General features: G+C 38.4%; 1 protein-coding gene across 1 annotated transcript; it reads right to left on the reverse strand.

The window, feature by feature from the left end:
- Positions 1-273: 273 nt before the first annotated feature.
- LOC100771742 (olfactory receptor 56A3) lies at positions 274-1,221 on the reverse strand. The gene has a single exon (XM_027404985.1). It carries the CDS (start codon positions 1,219-1,221, stop codon positions 274-276), a length of 948 nt encoding a protein of 315 aa, XP_027260786.1.
- Positions 1,222-12,500: the final 11,279 nt, after the last annotated feature.

Genomic DNA, 12,500 nt, shown 5'->3' on the forward strand with positions numbered 1-12,500 from the left:
AGAGAGATCTATCTACCTCCAACTCATGAGTCCTAGGATTAAAAGTGTGTACCACCACCTCCTAGCTTACGGCTGCTGGAATTAAAGGTGTGTGCCTGGCTTCTATGGCTTGTGGCTGACTTTGCTTTTCTGAATCCACAGTTTTAATAAGTCATAAATAACATGTCACCACAATTTTCCTCAGTGTAATTTCCTGACTTAGCATTTCAGCCAATTTTCTGTTTACATAATAAGTCATCCTGTATTAGGAATGCAGAGATGCAGATGGCTTGTTTACCACCCCTTCTTCAAGAGTCTCTTGATTCCTTGCTTGATCTCCTGGGTTTTCACCCCATAAACAATGGGATTAAGGGCTGCAGGGATGACATGGTGGAGGACATTGAGCAAGACTGGCACATCAGGAGAGACCTTCCTCTTTGCTACATGTGTGAGAATAAAGACCAAAAGAATGGTGCTAAAGAACAGGATAAGGATGAAGTGGGAACTGCATGTGCTCAGGGCCTTGGCCACAGCACCCTCTGTCTTGAGCCTCAGCACAGCTCTTAGTATGAAGGTATAGGAGAGGAAGATGAGGATGAGGTCAGTCCCCAGCAGAGCCCAGGCTATAGTAAACTGATAAATTTGATTGAAAGTGACATCATCACAAGAGAGTCGAGAGACAGACATGTTGGCACAGATGCAGTTCTCAATGACATTTTTCCAACAGTAATGGAGTCGGGCTGAGAGAATGGGGATGGGCAAAGGAATAAGGGCATTCCTGACCAAAATAAATGTGGCCGCTTTGACCACAAATTGGTCATTGATGATAGATGGGTATCTCAGTGGGTGACAGATGGCTATATAGCGATCAAATGCCATGATCATAAATGTGCAAGATTCCATGGCAAGAAAGCTGTTCATGATATACATCTGGAGGAAACAGGCAGGAAAGCTAATGGACCTGAGGTCAAGCCAGAAGATGGCTAGTACCTTGGGGATGACTGTGAGGCAGAGTAGGATGTCCAGCATGGACAGTAGGCTGAGCAAGTAGTACACAGGTTCATGCAGAGAGGCCTCCATCCGGATGGTAACCAGAAGAATGGTATTAGCCCCCATGGCTAGAAGGAAGAGAAGGCTGAGTGGCAGGGAGAGCCAGAGCTGCCAGCTGGGGGACCTGACAAAACAATTTAGGAGGAATTCTGAAACTCCAGTAGAGATGGTGTTGTTCTTGTATGCTGTCATACTCTGTCATACAGTCCTACAGGTTTCTTTTAGTGAGCTGCAAAATCAGAATTTAAATAATTAGGTTCTAACTATAGATATATGGATGTAGAACAAGTTGCTTTAGTTATACACAACTGTAGCAGGCTACTCAGGTCAATTGAATTTATCTGTTTATGTCTGCTGCCTTGTCACTTGGATATTATGGTCACTTTCCCTATGCAGAGGACTAAAGTTAAGAGTATTTATCTACACATTTGATTTTTTTTCAAAAGAGTTGGTATATTTTTACTAAAAATGAGAAAAATACTTTGGATATTATTTATACATGCAGCAAAATTGTGTGGTTTTAAATACTCAAAAAACTATCATTCAGTTTAATATTATATTGCAACTAGAGCTTGGCACAAAAAAGGACTCAAATGTCACTAGTTTCCATAGCATTCTAGCCTTTCAGCTGTATTTATTTTGCTTTAATTATATATTTTTATCTACTTTACAGTGAAAATTGTCTATCTTTTTGTCTCAAAAATGATTTTTTATTTGCTGAGAATGTACCTTATAAAATATTTAGTTCCTGCTCTGCTTCTTAAATCATCATGTTTTAGGAGTCCTACCCTTTAGACTAAAGAAGAGTTGACTGCAGTGATGTGATAATGGAGGAGTTCCTTTGTGAACCCTTCCATCCCTGTTCACATTCATTTATACCTTGAGTGAGCCAGATACACATATATTTTCACCCTCTATATATATATATATTGCTGTAAGTCTGTTCTAATTTATGTTTTTCCCCTAGAATTCTTTTAGGCTCTAAGGTCATAAAATGGAAAACAAGAGTTTACTTGTAAAGTTTATTATCTTTACCTGTGATGTGGTAATGCTTTTTTTTTACCCTGTGGAATGACAGTGTTAACAAAAGAGTAAGCCATGTTAAAAGGGGGCAGATAGTGTGAGATGGGGGCACAGTGGCACCTTCCAAGAACTTTGTGGTACAAACAATAAAAACCCAGAGACAGATATTGGGGTTAAAGCTGATGATCAGAGAAGCAAGGTGGCTGTCCTCTAGAGAGTTCTCACTGAAACTCAGAATGCTCCTGACTGCATTCCTTCTCACATTGCCTTGAGCTCCTGTATCCTCCCACCGTGTATTCATCTCTAGCGCTGGGATTAAAGACATGAGATTCCAAGTGCTCAGATCACCTTTGTGTGAACTCTGTTTCTTTTTTTTAGACTAGGCCAATTTCATGTAGCTCATGGTGGCCTAAAACTAACAAGAGATCCATCTGACTCTGTCTCTCCAGAGCTTTGATTAGAGGTATGTACCACCACTACCTGGTCTCTTTGGCTAGCTAGTGTGGTTGCTAGGATTAAAGGTGGGTGCCACCACTTCCTGGAGTCTATGGCTAGCTAGTGTGGCTAGCTTTGAACTCTGATGTTCAGGCAATCCTAATTTTTTATATCATGAACAAAATATCACCATAGAATGAGCAGAGATTATTTGGAGAGGGCTAAATCTCACATTGAGGAGAAGGGGGAGAAAAAAATGTAAATAATGTCATAGACATCTAAGATTCTAATATGCACCCCCTCTTCCCCAAGCTGTGAGTAACCTCAAAGAGACCATGTCTTTCCAAGTTGTGATATTTCAGGATCTTTCTAATCAGCCAGTAGCACCTAAGTCTGTGTAGGAGCTGCCAATCTCTGCTAAGGTGTAGGTATTTCTTTGATAATGTACTTGCTTCACTGATCTTAGAAACTTATGCTTAGAAACAGTGGCACACAACTGCAGTCCCAGCTTTCAGGAGGCTGAGGTAGGAAGCATCCCCAGTTCAAGGCCAGCATGTGCTACAGATAGGGACACCCTTATAAGCAAACCAGCAGGTTAATATTACTATAGAGTTAACAGTGTTTAAAATGGAATATGTCAGAAAATAAGTAGTTCTGGGGTTGGGGTACAGCAGTAATACAGACCATGGAATACTGGCTTACTAAATCTGTTTCAGGGTAATATGTTTGGTTGTGAGCCTAGCCTTTCACAGCTGAGCCATCTCTCCAGAAATGTTCCAGGGTAATAAAAACAAAGTCTCAGGTTTTAGAAAATAAATTCTATTTACCTAAAAAAGTCTTCAGGAAAAAAGAGGCTCACATAATCTGAAAGTGACTTTCTTTGTTATTACTTCTTTAGTACTTTTCTCTAAAAGATCTCTCTTTGCTCTCTGCATAGCTATTGCTGCCCTGCTGTCTCCACCCTTAACTCTCTGCCTCCCTACATTGTTGCCCTCTCCTCTCTCACTCTGTCTCTGTCTTGTCACTCTCTGCCTTGTGGTCCTTTTCCTCTTGCTATTCTCTCTGCTTTCTTTCTTTATTGCCTCCAATTTCTCTGACCTCTCACAGCCAAAATCTGGACAACCATAGGTTGTTTTATAAGGCCCTACCCAAACTCAAATCATAAGCTATGTCGCATAGTTTCTCTTATGCTAGGAATGTCACAATGGCCCTTGTATGTAGCTCTAAGTTAGTAAGGGTTCCCAGAAAAAAATGACATTGGAAATCAAGACTTAACAATAACAATTAGTTAGCTGGACATTGAGCCTGAGACTGGGACTATGTTCAGATTAAAGTTGTCTGAAGCTCTGGCTTTAAATCAGCATAATAACACCTTGGAGAATGACCTTTTGTATTTGTCTCTAGGGGCAGTCATATATTGTCTCCAAGGGCAACCAACTTGCTTTGAACTTGCTCTGAAGTCTAAAGTTAAATTATCTGTGTGAAAGGCTGTCTTTGTGACTGAGAATTATGATTTCTGTTCATCAAAATTATATGACTTAAGTAGAAAATCATCTTCTGGTCATCCACATCTATATATGTGCCCAGAAGTATAAAACACACCACCAAAGGGCTGTGGAAAAACCATACAGTTGCTCTTATTAGAAAAGCATAGCAATGGTACCCAAGAAAGTTATGGGCAGAAAATAACTAGTCATTTATAGTCAACAAACCCATGGCTTTACCAAGTGGGGTCCCCAATAAAGCCTGGTGAGTCAGCTTTGACAAGTAGGACTCTCCACCAACATCTACTTGGCTGACTTGATAAATACTAGTTGTCACTGCTATACATTCCCATTGTGCTATGCACAGTAGAAAGGAATTGGAGTTGAAGTGAAAATGGAGACCCAAAACTCTATGATACACATATAAATGCATATAGATATATAAATGTATATCTATCTACTATCTAACTATCCATCTATTCACCCAGCTGTCTATCTAGCTATGTATGTATCTATCTACTTCTCTAACTATCTGAGTTTTTCTATGATGTCCTTCCACAATTATAAGGGTTATTTGCTAGCATCTGAACTGTTCCTGTGCTCATTATTCTTAAGTCTCAATCTCTTCCTTCATCCATGTTTTTGTATTGGTTTTCATTGTTTTTCCTTGGTTCCAGTTGCTAAATCCAAACATTTGATGAAAAAGAACAAAGCTATTTCCATAGCAATTCCCCCTACTTATTTTTCACTTTCATAATTCCATGCCCTGAACTCCATTCTTATCTTCTCCTTTTTAGCAGTTTTAAACGGTGTATAAGGAGTGTATTATGGAAAACAATGGAGGGTGGCCTTAAGACAACCTAGAGTGTATATCTTCTAGTTTGTACCTAAGGATCTTTCCCTGTGACACAGACATTAAAAATTCCACCAGTCTTTTCTATTTCAGTACATCTACTTGTGAATTTGAGGTATAAATCAAGTACCTGCTAAGCCCATAATGTGTGACAATTGACCTAATCCCTCTCTGTTTTTCTTGTATGCACAGTACATACAACCTCAATTTAAACACAAATATAATTGTCACTATAGTCATTATTAAGTTTTTATTATTAATCGCTTCCTTGTCTTCTGAGTAATTTTTTGTAAAAGTTACATTTTTGCCTTACAAAGCATAGCTCTTTGTCTCACTTTGACCAAGAAACTTTCCTTGTGGATCACAGAGAATTCTTGAAAAGAATGAAGAATGAAGGACTTTCATATTGGAAACAGGAAGGATTTTGAGTTTACCTTTGGAGGCTACCATCAAACAGAAGATCTACTGACTGAAGCATGAAGGAAGAAGTATGTTTTGTGTCTTACAGAGCTAATTGTAGCTATTTTCATCAGAATTTCCCTCTCATTCAGACTTCCATTTTCCCTCTCCCCTCTCTGCACTGTCTTCATTTGTAATTTCCACTCAACAAGTATGGAACTGCCTACTCACCCAAGAAGCTAAGCACCTGAGAACACATCAGTTGTTCTCTTAGTCTTGGTTTGCAACTAGATCTTGAAAATGATACCATTGGGGCTGACACTGATAACTAATGCCTCTGGGTCTGGCAAAGGACATGATAAGGAATCTTAGAGCTTAAAGTCAAAATCCCATTACAAAGATCTTGTATCCAGAGCATTTCTCTAGGCAGACAAGGCAATAGATTTGAACTGGAGAAGCGAAGTTCTAAGCACTGACATTATTGTTATGTTTCCCCTGGCTTCCTGAAGTTCAGACAGGAATGTAAGGAATTTGCTCTCATGGTAGTTTAGTTGTTTTTGAGTCCACAGAATAGAAGGTAGTTTTTTGCTTCTTCATGCATATTGTTCTAGTTCTTTCATGTATAATTTTCTAGTTCTGGAGCTCTAGGTTTTAGCAATCCATTAATTTTGTTAAAACTTGCTGAATTATCTTTCTGCCAGCACTTACTATATCTTTTGCTCCTGCCTCTAATGTTACACCTACCAAATTACTTACTACTCAGTAATCCACTAAAAAATATTTTCTGCCCCCAGCCTCTGAATTTCCTTTTTCATGGCTGTAATTACAATCATTCTACCTGTGTTCTACATGATGTGTGTTCTGCTTAGGTTTGCCATTTTTTAGTCCACTAAGTATTTTGATGATTAAAAGGAGGGGTTAATGAGGGAGGGAGAAAAAGGGGGAGAGAGAGAGAAAGAGAGAGAGAGAGAGAGAGAGATCAAAAGCCAGTTACTCACATTTGTCTCCTAACTCCATACAGATGGTCTCTACTCTTCCAGGTGTACTGACCCAGGAAAAGAGAATGCAAGTTCAGGCTTAAGACTAGGTCTTTGATCTTCTGTTAAGGCCTCTACTCAGAGTCACTTACCAAGATCTGGAAGCATGATTTCTTGATCCATAAATGCTAGAGTTCTGGGTAATTCCAGAAGAGGCCAGGGAAGTTATACATCTGGAGCCTCAGGGATCTTAACCACAGTGATCTCAATTTATCTTCTCTCAATCACCAAAGATCCCTCTGGGAGAAACAGGCAGACAGGAAGAACAAAATGGTTTTCTTTCTTTCTGAAAGAAATCTTCCCTGGTAATCTAGCCCTATATTGACTGTATGTGCTACAGGGACTAAGTACTCTCCTGGGTACAGGCTTTGTACACACATCAGTATGTGCTCAGGCTTAACTGCATATGTTCAGTCAGTACCTTCCATGGAGTCCACAAATTTAGAGTGTGTCAGCTTCCTGAACACACCTATCAAATTGATACAGTCCTTAAAACTTAATGAAAAGAGTTAGTGTATCACAACTCTTGTCATGGAGTTATAGTCATAAAAATGCAAGTGGAAATAGAAAAAAAGAGAAAGAAAGAAAAAAAAGAGAAAACTTCACCAAGTGAAGTAAAATGCCATGCTTTTCTTTATGTAGTGTTTAATATACATTGAATTCCATTTTGACATTTCAGACCATACTTTTCAGCTATGGAAGGTAAGCTTAAACCTTCAAGATATTGTCTATATCTTAATTCTTTGGAATATATGGAATGAAATTCTAGTAATTATCTTAAACTTCTTATCATCGAATTCTAACATCATTGCTAATTTCACTTTCCTCATTCTGTTTTGGGTTCTATTTTCTAATTATTTCTATGACTGCAATTTTTATTAGGTATCATATCAGAAAGTTTTGAGACTTTGTTTTTTGGTGCCATATTATAAATGTTAATTTTAGAAGTTTTCTTAATATTCATTATGAAATATGAATAAGTTATTTGAGGTTAATTTTCTCTGGAGGACCAGGTTAGTTAGGAAACAACTAGACCTATGCTTCATGACTAATTTTGACTTATTACTGAGGAAAGACTATTTTGAATGTCTCCCAAGTGCACTGGGAAACATTTTCCTTTCAATCTGCAGTCAATGTCTAGCAGAACTGGGTACTCCATAATCCTCAGGCACCTCCCTCTCTTCCCTTAGCTCATGCAGTTTCCTGACATACATACATCCACTGGAGGTAGGTTCTCTGAAGAGCTTCATAATTCTTTCACCTTGCCCTCCTTTTTCTTCCAAAGTTGTGGTCTGTCAAATGCAACAATTTTCATCTTTCTAGTACCCTCATCAACTCAGGGAGTCCACGGAGGAGCTCCTCCAGGAAACCATTCTTCCTCTCTGCTCATCAAACTAGAAACTTTCAAGGCAACTACCATATATCTAGGGCTTCTCTTGTTTGTTATCCATATTTCATATCACCTTTACTTGCCTGATATCTGGTGTCTTCAAATTCATCACTTAACATAATCCATATAGATAGATATATTGTCATGTTTGGACAGCAGACTTTACTCCCTTCTGTTTATTCTTGACTTGACCCTGAAGCCTGTGCAGAGATTATGCTTTAATTTAATTGTTCTTCAGAATTTGATGTAATTGTTATGGAATAATGATCTTCAAAGTAGCATGGTATTTAGGATTCAATATCTTTTATGATTTCTTTATCTCAATTATAAAATGTCTCTTGGTTTTATTTGATGAATAGTTTGTTCATCAAAATAAAATTTCTTGAATCTATGGTCATTAACTAGTAATAAATGCTGTGTAGGACAATTTATTGGGGACTATGTCAGGTTTGATTTATGTTTGGGAGCAAGTAGTTGTATATCATTCTAAATATTGTCATCAAGTGGACTCAATGGACAAAGAAAGAAATACTTGCTGAGAAGGAACAATGAATGCCAAGTTCTAGGAGAAAAAAATGAAGTTGCTTTTGTCAAATGATGAATGAGGTAGTTTAGACAGTGGTTTGAAGAGGAGCTTGGATGGGTCACTGAGGGTCAGAATGTGTTTAGTCCTGTCAGCCACTGCTAGCATGTTTTTTTACTGTTATGAGTGAATTGTGAAGTTTTGTATAGTAGAGCTGTAACTGGCCTGACATGGTTTGAAATGATTATTATGGTGACTATTTTGGACTACACTACAGGAAAAAAAGAGCTAAAGCAAATAACTTCATCCCTCTCTTAATAGGTCATTGCAGTATTTAAATAGAGATGGTGATGTGTCTTGGACTTGTACAGAGGTGACAGAGAAAGAAAAAAAGAGAAGACAACAAAGACAACAGTGGGATTCCAAGGTTGAGAGGATATGGTGAAAGGTCAGGTACCATTATGAAAGAAAGTGGGATTCACAGTACCTTCAAAGATTGTGCTGGTGGGATTGAAGTGTAGAGTTTCATTAGCTAGGACAGTGAAGTGTTTGGGGAATCATACTTCCTGTTCCACAAATAAGCAAAATGATCTCATGCTTCTATGCCTTGGTCCATTGTCATATAGTCTTCTGATATACTCTCTTGCACTTTGCAATCTATCCATCATGCCACTCCGGGTGGTCCATTTTCTGGTACTTTTTAGACAAACATTATCCCTTTGCCTTTAGGGCCTCCAACAAATCTTATTTATGTGTTTTAGTCTAATTTTTATTGCACTGTAATATACTTGATTTCTAAAGGTTCTGCTTTAACCACTAGACTGTGCTTTTGAGCAAGGGGATAAAAATTGGTTTATCTTAGAATTTCATTTTCTAGTAATTCACCAGTCACAAAATGACTTTTAATACATGTTTGAATGTTTGAAAGGAAGTGTTTTTTAAACATGAATTAAATTTCACAGTTCATTTAATATTATGTTTATTTTTACAAAGCCTGTGTACTATTCCAGTCACCCACATACCCTTCCTTCCTTCCTTCCTTCCTCCCTCCCTCCCTCCCTCCCTCCCTCCCTCCCTCCCTCCCTCCCTCCCTTCCTTCCTTTCCTTCCTTCCTTCCTTTTGTGGAAGACTGGATGTAAGATTCATTACTTGATTTGATGTGATATAGGAGAGCACAGTGGAAGCCCTTAGGAATGCAGGGCTGGTTATTTGTCCATAAAACCATAGTTAAGTATATGTTAGACCTCACAGCCTCAGAAATAAGCTGTATCTCATCCACTGTGTTTTCAAATTCATCTGCACTCACCATAATAAAGTACCACGTTTTTGATATGTATATCTTCTGTCAACTAGGGAATTTGCACTTGTTTCTACACAGGGTTTTGATCACGATTCTTATTCTGTAGCTCGGTACAAGATGGACATGATAACCTGTCCAATGTGGAGGATGACTGATATGTCCAGAGATTTGCAATGGCATCACATATACTTGTGTGGAGCCAGTCATCCTCAGCAAAAGACAACATCTTGTTGATGCAAATGAGTCTCACCCAAATATGAAAGCTGTCCTCATCACAACTCTATATAAATATAGTCAGCTTCTAGGATTTTTCAGGACAGTTGCTCATATTCATTTGACATCATGTGGCCATAAGGTGGAAATTCATCAAGTTTTTCAGTCTTCCATCCTAAGTCAAAGATGCAAATTGTGGACCCAGGGATGCTTTTGGAGAAAGACATTGGGTATGACTTGTAAATCTGTTAACACCAGGATCGGGAACCAATGATAACAAGAGGATAAAAAGAAAGGAACTCATCCACATTTCTTTGGGTGAATTTTATTTTCTACTGCCACTAGATTTCCTTGCGACTTAATGTGGTATAATTTGGTTTTTATGTTTGACTTTCCACAGTCCTTAATCTAGGGAGGATATTGAAATATTATACATTGATTTTATTTTAGTATTTTCTGGAAAAGTGTGCAATAGAAACCATTGGAAGGAAAGTATGTAGCTCACGTTGTCAGCCATCTTCAGAGAGGAAACCAGGACTGTATTTGTGTCTTTTAAGTCTCTGCCTTCTAGTTGTGATTTTGAACACTCTGTGTGGGAAAATTAGTAAGGGGTCTGATCCCTGTGAGAGGTTAATTTCCTCCCCTAAGTCATTAGTTTCCTATAGTTCTTTGTCTAGGGGTGTAACCCTATGAAAATTCCCCCATCCACATTAATATACCCATTGGCATTGTTGTTGAGGTGTTCTTATTTGTGCACACAAAGCCATTTGAACTGGTATATCAGGTTAAGAGCTGTGTGTTGGTTCCAAGATACTTTGACTACGTTATGAAGAATGTTCAAAATATCCCCTCATATTTTTTCTCCCAACCCCTGTATTCATGTTGCTTTTTATTCTTTTTTCTCCATGTCAATAAACACTCTTTCTTTCTTTCCCATGTCAATAAGCTCTCTCTGCCTGTCTCCTTCCCATGAACATGCAGACCACGTTCTCAGGGCATCACCTGCATCTTTAAAGAACCTTCTCACAGGTGACCTTTCAGAGTGATCTGAAGGACATTGCTCTTGGTGTGTAGAGTAGATGCACCAGGCTTGATCATAATCTTCTGCTGTCAAATTAGGATATAAAGAAGGTGACAGGATTTTATCTTACTTTAATGTATTCAATCTAACATCAAACCTGTTTATCAGGAACTGGAAAAAAGAGAAGGATTTAAGATGATGGATGATGGGGGATTCTGGCAAGGAAAAGTCATCCAGTGGAAAATGGTGCTATAGTTTTCCTCCCTGCTGGGAGCTTGCTTATTAGGGTTAAGCATGATAGGCATGGGCTGAATGGCATGGAGTAGAGAGAATATAACTAATGAGTAGAACTCAAGCACATGTATTCCCAAGTCAGAAGACAATGAGAAGATGGAAAAAGTTTGTTCAGATCATTGAGTCCTTTTATATGGTCCAGGTCATCACAAAGTGTATACGAGTCTAGCTTAGGGTTGGTACCATCTCCACCTTGCCTCATAGCAGTTTTCTATCCTGTGATTCTGTTTAATTTCCTTTCAAGATCTACTCTCTTATGCCATTGTCACAACATTTCTATTGTAAGCCTAGCTTTAATCCCACTAGTCCCTGGAGATGGCTTGATGCCTTCATTTTTTTATGACATAGTGCCTTTTGGATGGACATAGTACCCTCTAACAGGCAGGAATAGTTCTATACTCTGTTTCTTAGAAAGGAAAATTTACATTAGAATTCAGATTTCTTTTATTCTGTGGAGGAATGCAACCTTACTAGGACTGAAGAATTTGGTGAATCAAGAGCACAGGAAGGTTTTAAATTCTTGAATGTTCATCTTTGGTCTTTATATCCTATGATTCCAAAATTGGAGTCACTATTGTCCCTGAAGTTAGTGCTCAGTTTTGGTTTTGACAAACGTATTATTTACTCTCTCTTATTCTCCACCCATTCCCTTTCCTATTCCTCCCATCTTATAGTGAGCTAAATACTTTTGTGTCATATATATATATATATATCCAGGCTGTATATGTAATAAAGGCAGGTAATATTTATTTTTCTTGGCCTAGTTTATTTCGCTTAAACCGATAGTCCAAGGGCTGATGACATTGTTAAATTGGTAGAGCTTTGTATTACAGTGGGTAATGACTAAGGTCACAGGCACCAATGACTATTCAATGTGCTGAAAGCAAGTGATTATGAATATAAGTGTGGGTTGGACATCTATGTCAACCTGCTATTCTCCCTTGCCTCCAGATATCACAGAACATCACAGAACAATGAGCAGAAGGAATGTAAGAGCTGGAGGACAGGGGAGACTGCTGGGAAATGTCTTTTGGGTGTGATAATGCTATTGTAAATATAAACTCACAACAGCTATGGCAGCCTGTGTAAAAAATACCCAAGATTAAGCCATTCAAAATTGTGAGCAAGGATGTGGGAGGGGATACTTAAGTCCTACCTCTAGCTGAAGTGTTATTGTCAACTCATTATTGCTAGGTGAGGGAGAGTCACTTTTCTAGGGCAGTGGTGAAGTCACTGGCAGGTTGCCCACATCCTAGAGGATGATTCCTCATCCATGTGCATTTGGAAAGCATTAACTGGACTCAGTGGATTAAAAATATTTTGAAAAAGAGAACATGAAGTTAGAAAGTAATATGTTGGGGGCAAGGGTAAAGTATGGATATAATCAAGGTACATTGTACATATGCACAAAATGATCACTTACTGTGGAAATTTTACAAAAAAGTTTCAAATGCTTACTTCTGACTAAATGTCATTGTCTTCTTATTGAACTGTTCTGA

The sequence above is a fragment of the Cricetulus griseus genome, chromosome 3 (assembly GCF_003668045.3).
Source record: "Cricetulus griseus strain 17A/GY chromosome 3, alternate assembly CriGri-PICRH-1.0, whole genome shotgun sequence".
Lineage (NCBI taxonomy): Eukaryota > Metazoa > Chordata > Mammalia > Rodentia > Cricetidae > Cricetulus > Cricetulus griseus.